The sequence below is a fragment of the Antechinus flavipes genome, chromosome 1 (genome assembly GCF_016432865.1).
Source record: "Antechinus flavipes isolate AdamAnt ecotype Samford, QLD, Australia chromosome 1, AdamAnt_v2, whole genome shotgun sequence".
Taxonomy (NCBI): Eukaryota; Metazoa; Chordata; class Mammalia; order Dasyuromorphia; family Dasyuridae; genus Antechinus; species Antechinus flavipes.
In genome coordinates, this window is record NC_067398.1 from 427,698,440 (window position 1) to 427,724,383 (window position 25,944).

At 34.5% G+C, this 25,944-nt stretch overlaps 1 protein-coding gene across 1 annotated transcript in view; it reads left to right on the plus strand.

Annotated features, from left to right (window-relative positions):
* Positions 1-25,944, plus strand: part of CDH20 (cadherin 20) — a 286,461-nt gene that overhangs the window by 240,520 nt on the left and 19,997 nt on the right. Inside the window, exons 7-10 of the mRNA XM_051969897.1 lie at positions 764-951; positions 10,433-10,686; positions 18,250-18,386; positions 21,048-21,169. Coding sequence (XP_051825857.1) covers positions 764-951; positions 10,433-10,686; positions 18,250-18,386; positions 21,048-21,169 — 701 coding nt within the window. The remainder of the gene's footprint in view (positions 1-763; positions 952-10,432; positions 10,687-18,249; positions 18,387-21,047; positions 21,170-25,944) is intronic.

Here is a 25,944-nt window from a genome sequence, read left to right on the forward strand (position 1 = left end):
ACTCACTGAAAATGAAGATTATTTTCTCTCTTTCTCTGTCTTGCTGCCACAGCAAATTAATTTTGGATAGATTGTGTGTGTCCCATTTTTACAATTCTTGGGTGCTTTGATTTGCTGTTAAGACTTAAAGAATGCAAGATATAAAAGGTTCATTGCATATTATTAAGTCCAATCCTGTTAAGGACCACGCCTAAGTGTGAAGGGGCAGGTTGATTCTCCAAAAGCCCCCACAGTTGAGAATCATAACACTTGAAGGAATTGCAAATCAGCCTTTACTAACACAGATGTTGCTTGTGAATTGGGAATGAAATTAATTGAAGGCAAGAGGGAAGAGGAAAGAGGTCAGAAAATGAAACTGCCTCTCAGTTTCCCTTGTATCATTATCATCCTTTCATATAAAGGGATCTATTCTGCTGATCAGAATTAGATTCCTAGTAGCCACTAGTGGGTGGCTCCCATAATACAATCCCATGATTGAATAAATGAGGAACTGTGACCCAAGCAATTTAATATACATATACAACGTCACTTAGCCATTGAGGCACACTGACAGACTGGTTCAAGCAACATTTCTTTGAATCAAAAGAACCAGAAGAAACAAATGAGAAAATGTATGGAAATTATTTTGTTGAATTGAAACCTTAAAGCACTATGTAAACTCATCATCCTTCCTTACAGGAAAACACTGTTGTTCTACTAAATATCAGTATATTTTCATATTGAGATATGATTGATAATTTCTCCTTTCCACCCCTCTTTCCAGAGCATTACCAGATGAGTGTGTTAGAATCAGCTCCAGTTAGTTCTACAGTGGGCCGTGTATTTGCCAAAGATCTGGATGAAGGAATCAATGCAGAAATGAAGTATACCATTGTGGATGGAGATGGCCTGGACACCTTTGACATCAACACAGATCCAAGTTTCCAAGTTGGCATCATAACAGTTAGGAAGGTAGCATATATCCTATTTGATCCCTTTTTTTAACCTATGGATATATATGAACTTCTGGTCATTAACATTCACTTTTATATAATGTTTTATGGTTTACAATAGATAGTAATGACAATATTAAAGAATAAATGAACATGAACTAAATGAGATTATGTTACAAAAGCATTCTGTTAGGGGGAAAATGTTTTTTTCTATTCCTTGACAACTTTTGAAAATTGCCTGTGTCCTCATTTTACACAGAGGGTACTAGGTCATTAGAAAAGTATATAAACATGTCATTTCTCTATACTAATTTCCCAATTCACTTTTTACCCACTTAAAAAATCTTTGTCATTTAATTATCCAATGATGTGAATGATTTGATCAATATTTGCACTTGAATAGCACACATTTTTTACTTCAGTGTACCATAAATAACAATAAAGTGAGCCGTAAAATTATTTATGCATCAATAAATAATATGCAGGAGATTTTTAATTGCTACTTGAAGATCCATAAATGCTAATGAGACTTGAAGAAGCTTTATCAAACATGACTATTTCACTGATTATTAGTTCTAGGTAGGATAACACTGAGCCCAACAAAGCATGATTCTGAATATAGGCTATGAACCCCAAATAAAAGATAAATTCTCTCCTTTTTAATTTTTAAATTTGATTAGCTAGGAAAATGTATTCTTAATTTAAAAACTCAATGAATTATTCTTTAGGAGAATAATAGGGATTGGACCTGTGATTTCATCAGCATAGTAATATCAGGTGAAGAAATTTTTTCATCATTGCAAGTCAGCACCTTCTCATGGTCTTAGAGTGCTTTAAGTGACTTTCCCAGAAAAACTCAGTGAGCATAATTACAAATCTGGGTGACATTTGAACCTGGATCTTTAGGCCAACTTCCTATACACTTTATTACAGTGCCTCTACAAACTCTTTATTTTCAAATATTTTGAAAGATATGTTCTTTTCCAAAAGATTTGAGCTTCATAAAAAGTCTTACCTTAGAAGCAGAACAATAACTAGGGCAGGGTGATCAGAGGTTGTCCCCACAGTGCCGAACAATAAAGAGTATCGACTGCACTTAACAACCCTTCAGTAGAATAAAAAGAATGTTCAAGACTTTCTGATTCATGGTATCCTGAGATCTTTCCTCACTTTCAAATGAATATGTCTGTAGGAGTTAATTTGAGGCTTTCTTTTGTACTTTCTCTTTCCCCCTCCTCAAGTTCAAAACCTGGTTAGTTATGGTTCTGGTTAGAAGATAGTAGAATTAACTGAGCTTATATAGTTTTATAGCAAGTAAGGAATTGAGCAATTAAGAGAGAAACAATCAGACAGAAATACAGACAGACTGTGTTGAAGCCAATTAAAGCAAAAGTTGGTTTATCCAATTACTATCAACTAGAAATGGCTATTAATCAGCCTGACATTTATATATACACTGTGATAATTGGTGTTCAAAATGATGATACTGAGGTTTTTGCAAGACCCTAAAATACCTTCTGCATCATCAAAGAAATGCTGAGTACAATTTTAGTATCAGGGTATTTTTTAATATTTTAATTCTTTTAAAATTGGTAACGCGTGTCTGGTACTATAAAGTAATTAGACTCTTTTTCATTTGTGACTTGTAGAATCTGCTTCATTATCGTATAATCACATCTCATATATGGCAACTCTCAGTTAATTAAAACATTTAATTAATGTGGTGAAGTGGATAGAGAGCTGGCCTATGAATCAGGGAGACCTGGGTTCAAGACCTGCCTCTGCCACATACTGGCTGTGTGACCCTAGGTAAGTCAATTAACCTCTCTGTGCCCCCAAACAACTCTCTAATAATATAAGATGCAGAGAGGTGCCAATTTGCATTGGTAGTAGAAGTTCTCACCTAGAAGTTGGTATGCTAATTATATCACAGGTCATGGCCAAATAAACAATCAAAAACTTTCTTAAGGTCACACCAGATGATGGATGAGACTGAAAGTTTCCTTCATTTGCCAATTAGTGACCAATTAAATTCACATTATTCATTTAAAATTTTAGTTTATCATTTTAAAGTAATAGGTTTTGATAAATGTCTTTCAAAAGAAATTTATAGAAGAGATAGTTGACATCTGAAAAAGAAAGTAGTGGAAGGGTATTATCTATAGATTGACCCCATTGCCATTTTTGACATACTTATTCACTATATTGGCACAACAGCAAAATTCTATAGATATTATTTATCTAGATTTTAGCCCATATTTTGACAAAGTCTTATAATATTGATCTTCTGGAAAAGAGGAAGAAGAATTACTTCAATGTTGCTGTTGTTGTAAGTTATGTCCAAATCTTAATGACCCCATCTGAAATGGTTTGCCATTTCCTTCTGCAGCTTATTTTACAGATGAGTAAATTGGGACAAACAGGATTAAGTGACTTGCTCCAGGGTAACAAAGTTATTACGTGCCCAAGGCCAGATTTGAACTCAATCTTTCTGACTCCAGGTCCAGTGCTCTATCCACTTTGCCATCTAGCTGCCCACTGTGACCTAAGCTGAAGTGCAATTAAGAATATTAAGAAAAAATTAAGTAGTCAGACAAAAAGAACAGTTGTTAATGATTAGAGGTCATTTTGGATAGATATCTCCAGTAGATTATTCCAAGCATCTGGGCTTAGACTTGTGCTACTTAATAGAGAACCATGGAACCTGAAGAGATTTTGGAAGTCAATAAGTCCAATGTCTTCATATTATAGATATAGAAATGATGAGGCATGGTGATTTGACCAAGATCACACAATAAATAGCAGAGCCAGAATTGGAACTAGGGTCTTCTTACTCCCAATACTGTCTTCTTGGATAAAACATATGTGAAAACCTACAAAAGATACACAGCTAGAAAGAATAACTAACATCTTGACCCCTATAGGGCAAGACAGTGGACTGAATCTAATAAATGGGCAAAATGGTAGTGTTTAAACTTATTTTCCCAAGTATTGAATAGTGAAGCAAAGATAGAATTCTGCTTTTTCCCTGACTGGACATAGCAAAAAAAAAAAAAAAAAAAAAAGAACAGGAAAACTTCCTGATACTTAGAACTTCCCCAAAGTGGGATGGATTGCCTGTAGAAGAGTTTGGACCTTATTGGACATATAAAGTCTAAGATTGAGTGATACCTTTTAAGAGCATTTTATAGAGGGGTTTCTTTTTTGAATATATAATATTCTAGAGAATACTCTATGATATTCTAGAGTCTAGAGACTCTGAGGTCCCTTCCTACTCTGAGATTCTATAATTATCTAGCAAACTAATATTTATGCCTTCTATCAAAATATCACAAAATAGTTTTTCTCAAAAAATCATACCACTCTAGACCTGAAATTCTAAATCGTCATCTTTTCCAACCTCTTACTTCCAAGCAATGTACTATCAACACCAAATAAGACAATTGATTGTCCATTTCTGAGACCTTATAGAATTGCATCCCTATTTTGGCAAAAGGCATATCAAATGTGCTAAAAAAATTTTTTTTAATTCTTTTTCTATAGTTTGAAGTTTTTGTCATTCCATCCTAACTTGATTTCATTGTCAGACCTATTGATTATGATCCCAATTTTATTATGTAAATCACGAATAACATTTTTGATAATACTGATTCCCTTTGGAATAAAATCCTGATCCTTTCACCAGGCCACATCTTCCTATCTGGTTATTGATAACATGAAATGGATGGGAGCCAAAAGTCTTCCTGAAACACAAATCCATTTCATTAATTGTTTCCCACTGGTCTCCAAAGATTGTAACTCTTCCAAAACAAGAAACTGAATTGCTTTTATTAGATTGGATCTTTTTTGTAAAATCCCACTTGTAATTATCCAGTAGTTTACTCTTTTCTTGTTGTGTGAATCATCAATTAACTGACTGATTAACAATCCAACATATTACAAATAACCAAAGTTGGATTGCCATAAGAACCACTTCAAGGCCAATTTTTTTTGTCTTGTTTTTAAGAAAAGAGTAATATATGCTTTTTCCCAGTTTTCAAACATTTCCCTGTAGAATCATAGGATTATAGAATTTTGGTGCTAGAAGTGACTTCAGAAATCATCCACAAACATACAGAATTTGACATATGGGAAAACTGAAGCCCAGGAAGGTCATGTTCAAGAGAAGTATAAATATTGTGAGCAGTTTACTTTCTTCTCACATGAAGAACAAGAGGTAAAAGTAGGAAGTAAGTATGCTTTATTCATCAATATGAGATATTACTTTGAGAAATGGAGTTTTTGTATTTATTTTGTAATTATTAACAATAAAGGATTATAATACCTAAAATATTTCATCCCAAGTTAATGTATTTTTATTTAGTACTTTACCATTTCCAAAGAGTATGTAATGTATGTAAAATACATTAAACCATTCAATTCTCAAAACAAATCTACAGTTTATATAAGGTGCACATTATTTCCATTTTACCCATTTTATTGATAGGCAAATTGAAGGTTCTGTGAAGTCAAGTGATTTTCATGGGGTCAGACATCAGTTCATTAACAGTGGCAATATTTGAATCCATTTCTATTTATAATGTTATCATGATGCTAAGTATCTATTTAATTCTAAATAAGTGTTCTGTATCTATTTCAAAATGAAACTTCTGGTCCTAAGATGAGATACATTGAGTTTGTCAACATAAGAATTCACTGTATTTCTTCTTAGTCTTCCTCTAATTCTGTAGTTCATTCTAATTTGTTATCTTATTAAGAGGCAAAATGATATAATAGATCGAGCAATATTTTTGGAGTCAAGACAAGCTAAGTTCAAATCTTATATTATCCACTTATTAGCCAGATGACCTGGGTAAACAACTCAATCTTTATGTATCTTAGTTTGGATTCAATGATCTCTAAGAATACTTCCAATTCTAAATTTATGATGCTAAGTATAGTTTAATTCAACAAGGATTTAGCAAACACCAATGTATATGAGACTCTGGGGATATAAAACCAAAATTGACCTTGCTTGAAAGGATTTTACACTATATTCAGGGGAAATAATATCTACACAAAATGTATTTATTTTGAATGAGGGGTAACACTAGGGGGGGTTCAGAAGGACCTCATGGAGAAGGTGGTACTTGATTATTAAATTAATTTGTTTATAAAATATCTCAGTTCTCTGTAGTGATTAGCACAAAGTTGAATTTTATCACAATCTTCTTTGTAAAAAGATCAATGACTGCCTAACCATGGTAACATTATTGATGAATTTCATAATTAAATGGTAATTCTACATTTGAAAAATAATTTAGGGAAATAATTTACCAGTTTATGGAGTCATTCCATAATGTGTGCCTATAAAATTAAGTATAGGGGCAGCTAGATGGCGTAGTGGATAGAGCACCAGTCCCGAAGTCAGGAGGACCTGAGTTCAAATCTGACCTCAGACACTTAACACGTCCTAGCTTTGTGACCCTGGGCAAGTCACTTATCCCCAATTGCCTCAGCAAAAAACAAAATAAAATAAAATTAGGTGTAACAATTTTTACATTAGCAACAATGTAAGCAAGCTAAGAATTTGGTGTTTGGATATAGAAATATATAGATATAGATATAAAATAACATACAACCAGACTGAAAAACTATGTATCAATTCATAGCTCCCCTATTGCACAGGTATATTATGAGAACTATAGTCACAATGTGAGCATTGCAATAATCATAGGCTAAGACTGATGAATTTGAGCCAATGTTTGAATGAACTGAGAGGTTCCAAGAGATGGATATGAAAGGAGTATTCTAAGCATGGGAAATAAGTTATACAAAAACATAGAAACAGAACATATTCATATGGGAGTAACTTATTCAGAGAGGCTGTATGAGAATGGTAAAATTGATTCATCAAAGATATGATTTGGGCCTGTCTCTAAATTATAGTCTTAAAGAGTCCTCTAATATTCAGAGAGATTGTGACCTCCCCCTAAACACATAGCTAACTAAGCATTGTCAGAGGTGAGATTAGAATATGGACTTCAGGACTTCAAGTAGACTCTATCACTACCGTTCTCACTCATTATAAAATATAGTACCATAAAATAGTAAAGATATAAAACCACACTTGAAAAGCAAGTATATATGAGTCACAAGTAACTGCAGTTACTCAATCAGCATATTATTAGAGCCTACTATGTGCCAGACACTAAGCCCTGAGGATGCAAAGCCCAAAACAACCCTTGTTCTCAGGGACCTCCAGTCACAGGGAAGAAAATACACAACCAAATAGGGACAAACCAGATAAATACAGAGTAAACTGAACTGGATATAATCTGCAGAAGAAGACATTAGTTTTAAGCATGATTGTGAAAAGCTTATGGAAGGTAGAATTTAGTGAAGTGAAGACTTGAAGAAAGTCAGGGAAGCTGAGAGAGACACAGACAGACAGACAGACAGAGAGATCGAGAGAGAGAGACATATACACACACAAAGAGAGATAGAGAGACAGAGAGAGAGAGACAGAGAGAGACAGAGAGGAGAAAGGAGAGAGGAGAGAGAAAAAGAGAGAGAGAGAGAGAAATTGAATTCAAATCCCACCTCAAATTCTTACCAACTAAATTCAGTTATTTTTCAGTCATCTCCTATTCTTACCCCATTGGAGATTTTTTTGACAAAGATATGATTTGTCATTTCCTTTTCCAGTTTATTTTAAGATTGAGAAATAAATAAGGTTAAGTGACTTGACCAAGGTCACACAGGTAGTAAATTTCTGAGGTCAGATTTGAACTCAGGAAGAAGAGTCTTCATGAGTCCAGGGCCAGCACTCTATCCTGTACCACTCAGCTGCCCTACTAGACTAGATGAATCTGAGTCAATTGTTAGACCTCTGTGCTTCCTTTGCAAAAAGAGGATGTACATGTCTCTCCCAGCTCAAAATCTATAATAATAACAAGAAACTAATTATCTGCTCTGTGGCTTAAGATGTTTTTGAAATTCTCAACTGTGTATAGAATCCCATTCATACTTATTCATTCAGAAATTTCTGCTGCAATAATTTCCCATAGCTGTTATCAACTGAGCTTCACCATGTATTCATTCTCTTCTCAGTGAAGGAGTGTTTCTCACTTGGAGCAAAACTGTTTGGCCACCCATGGAGCAGAGGTAGTGACTCCATCAACAAAGGCACTCCTTGCCACCAGCAATCCCAAAACAGCCTATCCAAGAATATTCTGTAAAGAAAGGACCATATGTTACATCACAATTGTCCTAGTCACACTCATGCAAATGAGTAAAGCTTTCATTAATTACTTCCCTTTTGAATTCAGAGAATAGAAAGCATGTTACTAATAAACTGATGTTAACCAGCTGTAGTGCATGGGTGAGTTCACCTCCTACCCTCACCCCCATACTCTGCCCAAAGAAATAATTATTTTGTTTAAGCAGTCTTAGGTGTTATTTTTTTAAAGCAGGGCAATTACTCAAGTGACATCTTGTTTTCAACATGTAATGTATGCATTCAGAAGTTTCTACTGGGCTGATTTTCCATGGCTTTCCCCAACAACATCAGCAAATGTTTAAATATTTTATCTTCTCTCCCAACAGCAGGGCTGGAAGAAATTAAGTCATCAGCACTTTACCTCCTGACATTTAAGCTATCATGTAATTGCTTTGATATCCACTATAATTATTTTACAGGATTTAATTTCATAAAAGATTTGCATTGTTGTTGTTTTCTGGAATAATTATCATTTCAATCTTTTTTAAGAGACTTTTCCTCTCCATTTTTGTCAGTTTGAAAAACATGAAACAGATTATTGTTCAAAAACAAATGTCACTTATGGTTTTCTCCCCGGAAAAAAACTTTATTTCTTTTAAAATAATAGATCTCAATTGTAGACTTAACTATACAAATGAGGAAGAAAAAACATATTTTGCATAAAAGACTCATTTTGAAGGCAAAGTAAAGTTGTTTTCTGGTGTGGGGGAAAAAATACTTGACTGAAAAGTAGGAGACCTGGGTGCTCATTCCAGCTCTTCTACCATCTGTTGTCTGATTTTGGTTGGCCCAATAAACTTCATTAAGCATCTATTGAATGAGAGGGTTAAAGAAGATCAATCTAATCCTCCGAGAATTTAAATGTTAATAGTTGCTAATTGATTAGTGCCCATGGCATCTGATAGGGTGAATGGACTGCTGCAAAAGCTCATATCTTTGGTAACAACTCAGTATCTAAGTGGGGGAATAAAATGACCCTTTAGAATTATCTTGTACAGACAAAGCTATCCTGTACTGATGTCCACTGTAATCTTAGACACTATGGAATTAAGCTAGGGACATCAATTCCTGAGGCTACCTTGTATAAATAGGATGACCACAACCACTAGTGGATTAACTGACACACAAAATTAGCATAGTTGGCACCTTGTTTTAGGTTCTTTCCCATTAAAAAATCCCACCTTTCCTCTTGTTAATTAGGAGTTTGTTAGGAAGTATGTTCACCTTATGGCATTATAAGTCTTGCCCTAGGGATGGTTTGGACCTACGAATTTATTCTGGATGACTCTCCACTTTTATGATTTCTTGTATCTCTTCATGATTTATTAGACCTCATTACATCCAATGAGGGAGTCCTATAAAATCTCAGCATCTCTTCTTTGTCATATGGAGAAATTGAACCAAAGAATGTAGAAAAGAGTCTTTTGACAGGACTTTTTAATTTTTTTCCACTTACGACCTCTTTTCACCAGAGAAATTTTTACATGACCCTGGATATATGGGTATATAAACTAGGTTTACAAATCAAACATTTACTGATAATAAATCATAATTTTATGATCCCCACATTCAGTTATGAGACCCCCAAATGCGGTCATGAACCACAATTTAAGAAGCGAGGTTCCATCAAATGAGGGACTGAATTAGATAGCCTCCCAAGTCCCTCCTGTCTCTGTACTGCTATGAAAGTCCATAATAGTGATATGGTGAGCCTACAATAGAGTTAGGATAAGTCATCTTGTCAATAAAACATCTTACATTTTAACAACTTCAAATGGAAAAACCGTTTAGCTCACACATTTTTTAAATTGGTAAACCAGGGGCAACTAGGTGGCAGAATAGATAGTACACCAGCCCTGAAGTCAGGAGAACCTGAGTTCAAATCTAGCCTCAGACACTTAACACTTCCTAGCTGTGTGACCCTGGGCAAGTCACTTAACCCCAAAATGCCTCAGCCAAAAAAAAAATAATAATAATAATAATAATAATAATTAATTGGTAAACCATTTTCATTGTTAATAATCCCAGGACCTGCCTTCTTCCCTACTTTCCCTACCCAAGGTATCAGGTATAAACCTAAATTCAAACTCTGGGACAAGGAAAGACTAGAGAATATAAATACATTTCTTTACTCTCCAGATCTGCTATATAAAATGAGACTCTTTTTGATCAACATCATTAGAAATAGCCATTATTTATTCAAGAGATTAATTGAATACTCCTTATAATTCCTTTTCAGCCACTGAGTTTTGAAAGCAAGAAAAGTTACACCTTGAAAGTAGAGGGATCCAATCCCCACCTGGAAGTTCGCTTTCTGAACCTAGGCCCTTTCCAAGACACGACCACAGTGCACATCAGCGTGGAAGATGTAGATGAGCCCCCTGTATTTGATCCTGGCTTTTATTTTGTGGAGGTGCCTGAAGATGTGGAGATTGGAACCACCATACAGATCATTTCTGCCAAGGACCCAGATGTGACCAACAACTCAATCAGGTTTTTCCGCAGATTTCATCCTCTTCCCATATCCTGGAATCTACCCCTTTCTTGTATGTACTGAGCATTAACACTTCTTCCCACCATTACCCCTTTCCCTCCTTACTTCTTCTCCATTTTCTTCACCCTCTGACTATGCTCCTTTTTTCACATTTCTTCTGTTTAAAATCATATGATTCTATATCATGTTGGAAATTCACATGTAAATCATGCCCATTGCCAGTGAACAATTTGAGTGTGCAGCTATAATCCAATCAGAGCAGGGCATATTTCCACTTGGACTTTAGTCTAATAAATTTATGGGTATTGGGAAATTCAACCATCTTATCAAGATACTTCTTTCAAGAGGCAATATAAGCATAAAGAATGCAAAAGAACACAGAATTTTAAATTAGAAGAAAGGACTGAGTTGAACCCTACTTTATGAACTGCACAGTCCTCAGTTTAACTATTATTGTTTTATCATTTATGGTTTTGTTGCTGTTGCTCAATTGTGTCTCATTCTTTGTGACCCCATTTGGGGTTTTCTTGACAAAGATAATGAAGTGGTTTGCTCTTTCTTACTCCAGCTCATATGCTGGAGTAAGAAAACTAAGGCAAATATGGTTAAGTGATTTGTCCAGAATCATACAATTGATGTCTGAGACCAGATTTGAACTCACAAAAATGAGTCTTCTTGACTCCAAACCTGGCATCTATCCACTGTGTCACTAACATGTCCTTATTTATTGTTTACTATATTGGATTTACAATCATTGATTTACTATTTCTTGGCTTTAGTTTTTTTCATCTGTTCCTGTGCTTTATCCCCACTATCACTTAGCTGCCATTATTATGTGATGCTTGGGATAGAGCACAGAATCTTGAGTCAAAAAGTCCTGAATTAATATGTGATCTCAAACTGTGTGACTCAGGACATCTCATTTAAACCTTTACACGCCTATGTTTCCCTCATCAGAAAAATAGGGATTATAATAGCACCTATCTCTCAGTGTTGCTATAAAGATCAAGTGTAAAGCACTTTGGAAACTTTGAAGCAAGCTATAAATGCTAGAGATTGTTATTGTTGAATGTGATAGTGTAGTGATAATAATAGTTGTATAGAATTTCAAACTTTACCCAAGCTACTTTATTTCAAATGTATGTAAAGCACTATATAAATCTATTTGGACAATGCTTTTTTTTTTTATTCAACCTATGTTTTCATTGGTGTAGGGAACTCCCAGTTAGGAAATTCTCTCTACCAATGCAGTTCTGCATGTTTTTTGCCAGTTATAATATTAGAGAGTTGCCTGGGGAATGGAGGTTTCATGTCAGACTTGGAACAAAACTCCAAACAGCTGATGAGCAGTATGACACATCGATTTTCCAAAAGCAATTGCCAAGTCTCTGAGGCTTAGCACAAAAGACCAGTATTTTGAGGATGTTTGAGGCCATCTGCCATGTTAATTGTTGAAGCCCATAATACAGGAAAATGAATTCGGAGCATTAGTGCAGTTAGCTCATTTTAAACATCCTCTGATCTGTCAAATTCTCTGTTGGTTACCAGGATGTTTTCCCCACCTGGCACTAGTTTTCATCTAAATAAAAATGTTTGGTATCAATGTTGAGCAGGCTAGGTTCTCATTAGGGAATGTCTGAATTTGAGTTGAAAACCTGCCTCTGTGAATATTGCTGTCCCCTTTACACTATTTACAACTCATTTCTCAACTCTTCATAGAAGCTATATGATTCTCAGTGAAAATGCCCCCATTCTCAGTGTAAGTGCCCTTGGTTGTTGTACCAATTTTAGTAGGTATCCTTTTCTTTCCAGAAAGTTCATCCTCAGCTCTCAGTTTTGTATAACTTTTACTTTTTTAACTTCCAGAAGCCAACAACCTTTAAATAGTAGCAATACTTTAGTCATATATTATCCTATTCCAATTCTGACAGGTTCATTTAGAAAACGGAAACTAGGGCAGGTGGGGGATGCATATCTATAATCTCAGCTACTGGGGAGGCTGAGGCTGGCAGATGACTTGAGCTCAGGAGTTTTGAGCTATGCTGCTGGGATGTTCACATTTAGTTCATCATCAAGATGGTGAGTTTTCCAAGAGAGGGGGGCTCAATAGATTATCTAAGAATCAGTAAACTGGCACAAATTGGAAACAGAGCACTTCAATGATCCCATTCTAATCAGTGGTAAGATCAATTATAAGTAGACCCTGTGCTTCCAGCCTGGGAATATTAGGGAGATCTCAATTTGGAAAAAAAAAAAAAACAACAACAACAATGTGGGAATCATAACATGCTCATAGTCTCAATCTCTTTCTTTGCACTCTCCCTTTGTCAAATTGGAAAAAATAGTTCATGATATGATAATGTGATGAACATAAATAAGACAAATAACTCTTAACAAAGTACTATTGTCAATGAAAAGGTTTTCTCTCTAATCAAAAAGTTCTTAATCTTTTTGTATATGTGTCATAGACAGCTTTGGAAATCTGCCAAAACCTATTCTAAGACCCCCTTTCAGAATGATGTTTTAAAATAAAGAAAATGCTAAATTTCAATTAGAGGTTAATGAAAATAAATAAATATGCAACATGTAATATATAAATATATACTGAAATAAATATGTAAAATTTTCCCATTCAAGTTCACAGAGCCTGAGAAAGCTATCCACAGATGGCTTAATTAAGAATGCCTATACACTAATAGAAAGATCATATTAAATTCTAAACAATATCTGCCATTGGCAGGGGTGTGGTGGGAATGAGGGAAGATTTCCAGAAATTTTGCACAAAACTGGTCCTGTTAGCAAAAATGTAGCTTAAAGAAAAGGGAAAATTTTTTGTAATGTCAAAATTTCAGAAATAGTTATCTAATATCTCCTCTAATATCTCTAATATCCTCTAATATCTAATAATAATCTCTAATATTTAGAAAGGAATTTAGCCCTTCATAGGTACAATCAGCAGAAAGAAAATGAGTTACTGAAAACATCAAACAACTTATTGAAACTAAACCTAATTCAGTATACTGTAGGAGGGAGGGAACAGTTGCTTGAAGCAGATGACCTGTATCCAACTCTAGCTTCCACTGCCTCCCAGTGGTCCTGACCAGAACAGAAGTCATACAAGTAGAGAATAACTTCCAGGACAATCAGGAGTTAGTCAGAATTTATTTTAACTATAATTTATGTTTAGAGGGAGTATAATTTGCCTCTGGTGCCTCCTCTGGTGCCTTCTTTATGTCATTCCTTCTTTCCTTGTTGCAAGTTTTCTTCTAAACATTTTCATTCTAAAATGAATTTTCTTCTAAAACATTTTTCATTTTTTTGCATATTTCTTAGTCATCTCATATTTTTGTTCTATATGTGTTTTGCATAGAAGAAAGGCATTTAATAATCTCAAATAAAATGCATCTCAAATCATGCAGTATCAACATCTCATCACAATTTAAAATATTAAATGTTAAAGAGCCAATCATTATTTTAATGGATAGAACTTTCAAATTAATTTTCTTTTGTATATGTGATAAAATTATAATATATGTTTAGTGTTAAGTAGGCTTATCAAATATAAACAAAATACAGTTTTAGTTTCTTCTGAGTTTTTTGGCTAATGCCTGAAATATTTCCCCAAAACACAAAACTTCTTGTTCGCTGGTAAGTGAGCCTATTTTGGTGGCCAAGTAGTTGAGTCTGCCTTTTGAATCGCACACTATGCATGGAACTCATGTATCATGTATCAATTTCCATTCAGTAGCATCCACCACTAAGTGAATGAAAATTACACAATCTAAATACAATAGGTATTCTATTAATCTAATTTGGCATATAAATTTGTGCCCATTTTGCCCTTTTAGGAGTGTGTGAGATAGGTAGAGGTGAACTGGAATTATGATTTCACCAGTGTAGAGAACTCATAATGTATGAACCCCTTCTATTAATGCAAACCTGCTACTTTTCTTTAACTTCTGGTTTTAACAGAATTCCCAGGGGCATGAATTTATTTGTGATTTGTTCAAGGTCATATCAGAAATGGGACTTGAATCTAAAGCTTCTTGACTCCAAGACCAGACTTTCTTTCTGCTATACCAGTAGTTCTCAAACTTTTTGTCTCAATATCCTTTAACACTCTCAAAAAGTATTGAAGATCCCTCCCACAAAAAGCTTTAGTTTATATGTTTATCTACTGATATTTATCATATTCTCTTCTTTGTTAAAATGTCTTAGTATTTTTATGAAAGTAGTTTTGACTTGCAAACTATTTAAAAGTTTCTCAGGAACTCTGAGTGGTACATGAACCAGCATTTGAAAGCCTTGCTGCTCTTCTATTACAAGCAAGAAATTATAACAGAGAATATATAAAAGCCTGCATAAGCCATACTAGGATATCCCATTTGGCTCTTTTCCATTTGTATAAAAACATTCTTCTGTCCAATATTTTTTCATTGATTCTCTTACCACTTGAAAATTAGTTCAAATTAGACTGCTCTGCATGCAAACACTCACTCTACCAATTTAGAAGCAAGGAGAGAAATTCTAATTATGAATGATAGGACTTTGTAAGAAGAGCTCCTATCACTGATATTTAGCCAAATTATTCATTTTAATCATATTTTAACATCCCATACTTTTCTATTATTCATATTTTCTATGAAGTTTTCTCATATATTTATTTTTAGCAATATTATCATTATTACCTGATTGCCAATTTCTAATGAAAAGCCATGAAATACTATTGAGCCAACATTCAGCTAAAGGCCTATGTATATTTGTTCCTCTGGAACTTATTGTATTTCATTTCATTTCACCTAATCTTAGCTTTCAGAGAACCAATTAAGAATGTTAGGAAGAACAAGACTGAAGTTTTATGTTGGGGTGTGTGTGTGTGTATGTGTGTGTGTGTTTAGAGAGAGATGGAATTAGGTTCTTTGTTTTATTTTCTTTTAGAACAATATTATCTAAAATGGCTTTCACTAATTTGAACACCTCTGTTTTCAGGGCTAAAACTTCAAAGACTATTGTTTTTCTCAGATACTATGGCTACAATTTTGATGACTTGTCGAAATTCAAATTCATGAGTTTAAAGGCTAACTGGTTGGGATATTCCTATATATCTGTAACTCAAAGCAGTGATTAGCATGTGATCCTGTCTTGAATGGCCTTGTCTGCAAATTATGGAAAAAAATTTTAAAGAACATTTATTACGCTGTCAAAGCTATATCCTTTGACCAATTGCTTTTACCGCTGGTTTCTGCAATCTACAGAGATATAGATTATATTATTAATTCATTCATTAACTAGAAAATACAAGAAATACCAGGAAGCCCTATCTCAATAGTTATTTCTGAAGATATTCAGTGCACATGGGTGGACTTTCCTAATAGATGTAGTATTCCCCTAGTGTTCACCAGAGGGTGCTCAGACCACATAAAATTTGATGACTTCTGCCCCCCCCCCCAAGTTATTTTCAATTCCATATTGATTTATCCAGGGGAATGAAGATAGAATATGGAAGTAAAATATTAAAATTAGAGAAATATCAATTTGGTTCCTTTCAAACTATTTCATTCTATCTTTTATGTCATTTCACAAGCCATTCATATTCTAATCACAAACTTTTTATAATACAAAGAAAATGAATAATATGTTAAGAGTTGATTCTCCCACTATTTTTTCCCAAACCAAACTGACACCTCCATTTTTCTCAAGTGATAAAAAGATTAGGGATAGTAATTATAGGTTTATAGCCAGTTTTCAAAGGCCAGGAACTTTAGACAACTAGAGCATTTTAATATTGTGGAAGGAGCAGGTTTGTCTTTCTCCCATTTCACCAAGATATGGTTTCCAGAAACTCATGATTCAGAAACCCTGGAATCTCTGTGCCAAATTCAAATCACCCTAGAGGCCCCAATTCCTCATAATTCCAGGGGCAACTTATGTCCCTATTTCTGGATCGAAGCTCTGATGCTATCCTAGTCATAGCATGTAGAGGCTTAGGTCATTGTTGTAATAGTGACTGCACCAGAATATGTCCATCTGAGTTTAGTGACCATTAACTATCTCTCCATGGTGGATAGGATATTTGGCTCTGCCTCCATCTTCTTTCTGTACCTTGAAACTCTGGGCAACAAGTTGCTTCAAAGATAAAGGGGCCTCTCTGACCATATATGGCTTACTTTACTTTCATGAGGGCATTAGAAACACTTTTTAGATAAATAATTATTAACAATTAAAATGTGATTAAATAGCAAGTCTTCATAGACTAGGGGAAAAGGAGGTAATTGAGGTAAATAAGATAATTTGGCAAGGAAACTCTCTCTTCTCATTGAAAAGAGTCTATAATGGGGTTTCACAAAAACAGAAAGAAGAATATGGTCTGTATGCAGCAGGTGATCTTTTGACTGCAATAATCAATAACATGAAATTCTATGCATAAGAAAGTGATATGTCATTGAGAGCAAGATTTAGTGAAACATAAATGTCTACATTCAAATTAAGTACCTCCCTCATGAAACTTCAACTTTTTTATCAGTGGTTTCTTTAACTGTTTTTTTTAATTACATTTTAAGAAATCTTTATTTTCTTCTTGTTTTTAGGTTCTACCAGTCAAATAACTTATAATTCCATTAAAGTTCTCTATAATCACTTCAATGCTTCCAACTTAAAAAGAAAAGTCCTAAACAGAAATTTTATAACTTATCAAAGAGAAGGTATTAATTTTCATCCTTGCTCTCCTAACTCTTAAAGCCTTCCTTCCTATCAAGTCCCTCTCTGTTCCTGGACCCTGCTTCCTTGGAATTTCTTTGTTTACAAGTAGCTTGGTTTTAAGCCCAAAGAATAAGACTGTCATTTCCTGAAATGATAGACATAGAGCTGCACAATTCCCTGGTGTTATTAAAAAAATTTTCTAGCAGCTCTCCTATTCTTTTCAATAATAGCAATGCTTATTTGTATGAGGCTTCAAGGTTTTAAAAATGTTTTCCTCACATAGCTCTGTTATAATATAAGTGTCAACATTTTATAAATAAGGGAACTGAGGCAACAAGAAATTAAGTTAATTTCCCATAATTACAAAGTTAATAAGCATCTATCACAGAATTTAAATTTAGGTGGTTTTCCTGACTCTAAGTACAGAACCCTAGCCACTACACTATGCTGCCTTTCAAAAATAAATGTATCCTCAGAAATTCTTTTACATTAAAGCTTTTTCAGCAAAAGATGCTCTAAAGGGACTATGTATATAATTGTTTTTAAACACATTTGAATAAAATAGTTTTAAAACAGGCTTAGAATTAAATCCTTAAACAATCCCTCCAATAGAGGCTAGCACTATTGTCATATTATTCTCATTTCATAGGTTAAAAAAAATTAAGTATAAAGATCTAACTGATTTTCCCATGACAAGGCAATCATTTCTCAATCATTATTGGTAGGGATAGCTTGTTGGGTTAATTTCTGTTACAGAATCTACTGAACCATGTCTTCATATACTGCATGGTCCATTGCATGATGGGATACTCTGCATTATTTTCTTCTAAAGAAAATATAATTTTCTAATACATATTTTACAGATATTCAATTGACAGAAGTAGTGACCCTGGAAGATTCTTTTATGTTGACATCACAACAGGGGCTCTTATGACTGCAAGACCCCTTGATCGAGAGGAGATCTCATGGCATAATATCACCGTCCTGGCTATGGAAATGAGTAAGTCGAATAGCTGGATCTTTTAGTGAGTAAATATAGGTATTTTAGAATATGAAAATTTCTAGAACTTGTGGTTGTATGCATATTTTGTTATCCTTGAAATCAAGAGAAAATGGGAATCACAGTTCTACCAGTGACTTATATAACTGAGGCACACCACTTAATCTAACCCTTAATTTCTTCATAGGTAAAAGAAAGGTTTGAATTACATGACTTCTAAGGTTCTTTCTATGCTAACATTCTAAGATTCTAGAATTGTCTTAAAAATAAGAGAAGCCCTAGTGAAATGTCACTGGACTCTGTCCATGGTCCTGCTCTAATCAGTAGTTTTTTAATAAATTTGGGTAAAAATATAAAAGACATGCTTACCATATTTATACGATATTATGAAGCTAAGAGAAACCTAATGGCTAACATTCTCCATGACCAAATATACATAAAAAAGATCTCTATAGGCTGGAATGATAGGATAAACCTATGGTAATTTGAACAAATAATTGATTGTGCAAATAGAGAGAAAGAGAGAAATAACCACTGATACACATATATGTATATATACATACATATATACATTGTACAATTTTATATAATAGATCATATAATAACTACATAATTAAAAGTTCATATAAGTTAGTAGCAGAAGCTAAGAAAGCTATTCTGTCTTTATTCATTATATTCATTCATAAATACATAATGTTCAGAGTGAGGTAAGTAAAAAAAAAATTCTGCTTCCTCTACCCTAGTTAAAGCATATCTTAATGCTATATTCATTTGGAGGAAGGACATTCTTTAGAAAGAACATAAACCAGAGAAAATCTAAAGAAGGGTCACCAGTATGTGGATGGAACTCAAAACAAGTATCAGACAAGTAGAAAAAACTTAATGAGAGCATGATAGTTTTATTCAAGTATTTTAAGGAGTGACACATGGAATGAAAATTAAGACTTTTCTGCTTGGCTACAGAGTACAGAATTAAAAGAGAAGTTCCACAGGAGGTTCCTGCTCCCAGGTTAAGCTCATCATTTCTAATCTTAGCAACATGCTATTAAACATAGACTTGATTGATACCACCTCCCTGAGTCTTCTCTTTGATTGGAAGGCTGGAGAGTGTGGTGTCATACTCCATCTAAAGCCTTCCTTTATAGAGGACAGAAACTAGAATCTCAGCTTACTATATTCTGTAACTGCTGCTCTGATTGGTGTCAGTTTTATGGAACAAACCCCCATGCTATGTCCTTTCTGTTGTCCCTCCACCTTCCTGCCTCCTTTTGTACATTGTCTCCCCATTTAGATTGTAAGCTTCTTGGGGGCAGAAATTGTCTTTATTTTCATTGACCCCTCCCCAGCATGTAGCACAGTACTTGGCATATAGTAGATGCTAAATAAATGTTTATTGATTGGATTGGATTGGTCAGATATAAATTGAACCAGATGCCCTCTGGTCATTATGGTGGTCATTATGAAAAAAAGCCAGTTTAGTGCACTGACTCAAATCAGGAGAAATGGGTTCAAATCCTACCTTTATTACGTTCCACCTCTATAACTTTAGGTAAGTCAATTAACATTTAGTCCTCATTTTTCTTATCTATAAAATGAGATAGTCTCTGGGAAACTTTCTAGCTGTAGAGCTACGATTCTATGATCCTATGATAATTGATTTTTCATTGTACATGACACTTGTGTATAAAAAATAGACCCTACGCTAAAAGAATTAGTCTTCTGTATAAGAAAAGGGAACCAAATATAGACTTGGGGATCAATAAGGGGTACAGAATGTTCCTAATGCTGGATGAATGGAAGTAATAGGGAAAGACATATTTTAAGAGGATGCACTTTGTGGGAAGGGGGACGGGGAAAGAGGAAAAGTGAGCTAAGAAGACATTCTAGGAAATTTAATAAATTAGCATTGCTACTGGAAGATGGTTCTCATCCTTTAATCAGTTCCCATCCTTGTGATTTCACAATGTTTATTCTCTTCCATTCTGTTCTAACTGGAGTGGGAACTAAAACAGAATAGAGAACAAGGGTAAGGCAAAGCTAAGGTAACTCAATTTTAAGTATAAGTACTACCAAAAATGCATGTGCCTAGTTGGACTTTAAGTTGTACCCAACTTATATATGGTACATACATTTGTTTCCCAAATCTTCTGACATAACCTTAGTTTAATTCCTAAATGCTGAGTTATTTACATTTTCATGAAATATAATTCGGAGAAAAATTCCTTGATACAGAAAGTTTGAATGTATATTAGAATAGATGTGCATTATCATAAATAAATCCCAGAGTATAACTTGGCTTTTTAGATACATTTATAATCTTAAGTCAAAGCTCAGTCAAGAATTTAGAATTTTCTTGAGATAAATTTGACACCTGCTATTCCTCATGTCTCTTCTCTCTACCTAGTAATTTGTTCCTTCTTCTCTTTCACATCCCTGGTTCCTGTTTAGTTTTTCATTGTCTCTTTACCTGACTCTAGCTCAACTTTATGTTAGCTATGTACCATGGCCTTCTTATATTAAAATAGTTGTGTGTAATTCATCCATTTATTAAGGAATAACTAGTATGGCCAAGTCAACATAATGTTTCCCTCAATAAGTTATTTTTCCTAAGTCCCTGAATAATTTATTCTTTCTATATTCTATTTTTATTTTAATCTTCAGACAATCCCACACAAATTGGAAGTGTTTCTGTCACAGTAAAGGTTTTAGATGTGAATGACAATGCTCCTGAGTTTCCCAGATTCTATGAAGCTTTTGTTTGTGAAAACGCCAAAGCTGGGCAGGTAAGTTTATATATGTGACTGAGATTTTTAAATGAATGAATGAAAAGAACTTAGGTTCTTACTATATGACAAGCACTATGCCAAATGCTGGGAATTGTGAACTACCTTTTGCACTTATGATTATTGCTTAACAAAGAAAATGGGTGTGTAGCCCAAAGAAACCCCTGTTACAGATTTCTTATTACAATAAATCAGTCACATTTTAAGCTTCAACATTTTCCTGCAGGTATTATCCTAAAATGTATGTGGAGATCAGTTTTTCAGAGTTCTGAATGTATTCTCCCATAGAAACAATATTATAAATGATGACTAGGTTCCTAGCTAGCACACAAGAGACCATTCAATCATAGTGTTGTTGAGCTAATAGCCTAGCTTAAGTTCTTGTTTCTGGGAAATAGTGGAGGGAATATGTGGTAGAGGAGAAAGGAGGCAGAAGAAAATTATTTTCTTTTCTTTTCTTCAGAGTATTAGTTGCAAAATATTAAAATCAATGATTTATTTGATATTCTTTTCCTTTAATTTCTGCCGCCCTTCGTCACCTCACAGTGTTGCTTTCACCAAGATTTTTCTTAGGTACCCAATCCTTTCAAACTGACTAAAACCTGCAGTGTGGCACTTAATGCATCTTATACTTACTAAGTACCACATGCCTCCAAATTATTCCTTTCTATTTCAAAAAAAAGAAAAAATATATATCATCTTCTCAATGCAAATCTCAGGCTAAATGTAGGGCAAACAATATGGCCAAACTCCTTCCCAGTGAGAGATGAATTAATAAAGGAAATATGCATTTATTAAGCACCTATGTACCAAGTACTGTACTTAGCACTCTACAAATATTATCTCATTTGACCTTTACTGCAATTCTGGAGACAGATGTTATCATTATCCTGATTTTACAGTTGAAGAAAAGAGGTTAAGTTGTATGCTTTTTCTTACACACCTAATAAGTACCTGAGGCAGGACTTAAATTCTGGTCTTCCTGACTCCAACTCTAATATTCTATTCACTATGCAGCTTAGCTGCCTGCCTCAAATGAGAAATACCTCCAGAACTTCTCCAAAGGTGGTAGTTGTTTTTAGAGGGAATCCAGAATTGCTTTTAGCTCTCCATGGTCCCATCTACTATATGTGCATCATCTTCGCCTCTTCCCAGCACCACTGTTATCATATTCTCATAGTTAAAAATTTTAGAGAATCTTCATAAATTCGCAAGATAACCACTGCATTCTGCTTGTTTACACAAGATAGGATGCTTTTTTCCTAAGGAGAAAAAAAAACTTTATATGTTTGATCCATCTTTGTTATTCTTATTTCACTAACTTGTTCAATTTGATCATTTATAATATACTGAAAAATAATTTAGAAAATTCTAGGTACAATTTTAATCTTTTGCCTATGGATTGTTAAATTTAATATTTGCATGAGCTCTTGAAGTTAGAAGGGATTTCAGAGGTCATATGATACATGTGTTGTTCAGTTATTTGAGTCGTGTCCAAACTCTTCACAACCTTATTTGGGGTTTTCTTGGCAAAAATACTGGAATGGCTTATCATTTTCTTCTCCAGCATATTTTGCAGATGAGCAAACTGAGGTACACAAAGTGAAGTGACTTCGAACTCAAGAAAATTCATGTTTCTGACTCGAGGCCTGGCACTCTATCCATTGAGTTGCCCCATATAACTCAACCAAAGCTCAAAAACTAATAATTCTCCTAGAAGCATAGAAAGAACTGAGAAGTAAAGGGAACTTACTGGCGTGGTAGATAGAGTGCTGGACTTGGAGGCAACAAGACCTGCGTCTGAATCTTGCTGGATACTTAATACTGTGGACTTTAGACCAGGCAGTTCGCTCATCTGTGAAATAATAAGAACCTTTTTAGCTCAAGGTTGTTGTGAAGATCAAAAGTGATGATTTATGTAGAATATTTGAAAACTTTAAAACACTATATAAATGTTGACTCATTTTTAGAGCACACTAAAAAGTCTTGTCATTTTTAGAAATTTTTTAGAAAAGAAAGTATTTTCTGCTTTTCACAAAATCACAAATTTTCAGAGTTGAAGGGAATCTAAACAGCTATCTAGCCTAACCCATACCCCAAAAGAATTTCTACCATAATACACTTGACAAGTGGTCATGTAACTTTTGCTTAAGGATCTACTTCCTTCCCAAAGAAGCTTATTCCATTTGAAAATTTCTGTAACCTAGAGAGGTTTTCTTGACATCTTTGCAACTTCCATATTTCTTAGAGAACTTTAGGGGGAGAAAAGATATTTTCTGACAAGTTCACAGATTTTCACTATTGTTCTTGTTAAATGGAATCACTCAAGAAAAATCTACCTTTCTGTAGTCTCATTTAAAATGTGCTACAATAGACTCACTTTTAAGCATAATCTACTAACACAAAGTTGAGAGTTGAGCATCCAGAGCATCTCATGAAAGTCATTATTTCAATCTGATAGCCCTTTTTTATCCTGACATTTTTTTTCTTTTTTAGCTGGCTATTGAAAATTGAAAGTTTTGAATTAGGTTCCAGGACTTATGATTGGTTTGGTTTTTTGGTCTATTTTTCAAATCACCTTCTGTACATGCAACTAAATTTATCAAAAGCTGAATTTCCTTATGTTGCAGTAGCCATACTAGGCCATCTGCTTTGTCTCCAAGAAAGTGTGAATTTGCTTTTTTTCTGGCAAATGACCTTGAACAGGACACAGAGATGAATCATACAAGATACTTTTGAATGACTGAGGGCAAGAATGAAAATTGCATATTATAACCCAAGTAAGACTTGATGAAAGGATCTGTCATTGCCTAGGACAATGACTAGAGGGAATTCCTAACCTAGATCCAGACATGCAGATTTGCCCTTTCATTTTTAAAACAAGTAACCTCACAATTTTATTCTAAAAAGGCTGTGTCATGTTCTGAAATGACTTTCCTGATAAATGTGCAGAATTGCACGTCCATCTCTTTGTAGTCACTCATTAAATAATGCTATGTCTCATAATGCTTGGTATGTGGTAGGTGCTTAACAAATGCTTGTTTGTTGATTTGTTGATCTCTCCCTTAATCAACTGCTTGGTACTAGATTTAAAAGGGGACTAAACTTATGAAACTTTCAGGAAAGGAAACTTTACCAAAGCAAGTATCATCTTTCCGGCAACTTTAAGTCTTGGAGAGTATCCTAATACAATAAAAAGTTAAGGGACTTATCTAAGGTCACATAACCAACATGTCAGAGGAGCTTGAATCCAGGTCTTCCTGCTCCTGAGGTTAACTCTATGTCCACTTTGCCATGCTACTTCTCATTTTAACAAACACTAAAAATATCTAGCAATGTAGTTGGGAAGGGGAAGAAAGGTTTTTCCAGGGTATCAAGTAATAAAGAAAACCCAGAGAAGGATAGAATATGCTGAAGCTAATCCAGAAATATGTGAGCAGAACAAATATGAAGCAAAATTATAAACTAAGCAAGAAGTACCTCCAGTAAGCTCTTGGCTCCCTTTTTATGTTCTTTCTCTTACCTGATAGCCAATGTTACCTGTTCTTTTGCTCTCTCTCTCTGTATGTGTGTGTGTGTGTATGTGTGTGTCTATCTTCTCTGTGTATGTTTCCTCTTTCTTTCTGTATTTCTCTGTTTCTTTTTCTGTGTCTCTATGACTATCTATCTCTGTATGTGCATCTCTGTCTCTCTCTCTCTCTCTCTCTCTCTCTCTCTCTCTCTGTCTCTGTGATTGTCTATCTCTGTCTGTATGTGTGTCTCTGTCTCTCTTTGTCTATTTTTGTTTCTTTCTCTCCCTCTTTTCTGTTCCATTGACCCCCACCCTTAGCAAAATCCTAACTTTAACCCTCTTCCACCCCACTTCCATCATCATACTATATCTTCCCTGTACTTCTCTCACCCAGCATCCTATTTTTCTCCTAGATGAGAAATCTGTAGCCTAAAAATCAATTGTTCATTGATGTGTTAATAAACACTAAAATAATAACATGTCACTTCTATATTTGATCAGAGAAGGCTTTCAGGTGAAAGACTAACTCTTTCCAAAGAAAGGACTAACTCTGAGGTTTTAAGTAATCACAAAAAGCAAACAGAAATACTGAAGGGTAGGCATGATACTGCTTTAAGTCCTTTATTAATAAAACAGCTCCAGTTATCTGTGAATTAGTACAACCATTCTAGGGAACAATTGTGGTATTCTGCAAAAGAAATGGCTAAAATATCCTTACCCAGAAATTCCACTATTAAACTAGACCTCAAGAAGCTAGCACTCTTGTGCATTCTTGTGTTCTCCCTCTCTCTGAATCTCTGCCCCTCTATCCCTCTTTTCCTCTCTATTCGTTCTCTCTCTCTTTCTCTCTCTCTCTCTCTCTCTTCTCTCTCTCTCTCTCTCTCTCTCTCTCTCTCATACACACACACACACACACACACACGCACTTCCTTCATAGACACTAAAATATTTATGACAACACTCTTAGTGGTAGCAAAGAACAGCAAACAAAATAAATATCCATCAATTGGAGATTGGATAAACCAATTGGGAGAGTGAAAAGTGCAGTACAAAAATGTGATTAATGCAGAGAAACATGGAAAGTCTTGCATGAATTGATATAAAGAATAGTAAGCAGAACAAAAAACAAACAAAACAAAACTCTCTTAGAGTATAGAGGAAAAGGAACACAAAGGGAAATTTAGACTCTATAAAAACAAACAATATCAATAAAAGTTTTTTTTTTTTTAAATCTGCCTCCTTTACTCTGCCCCAAGAGAAGCCT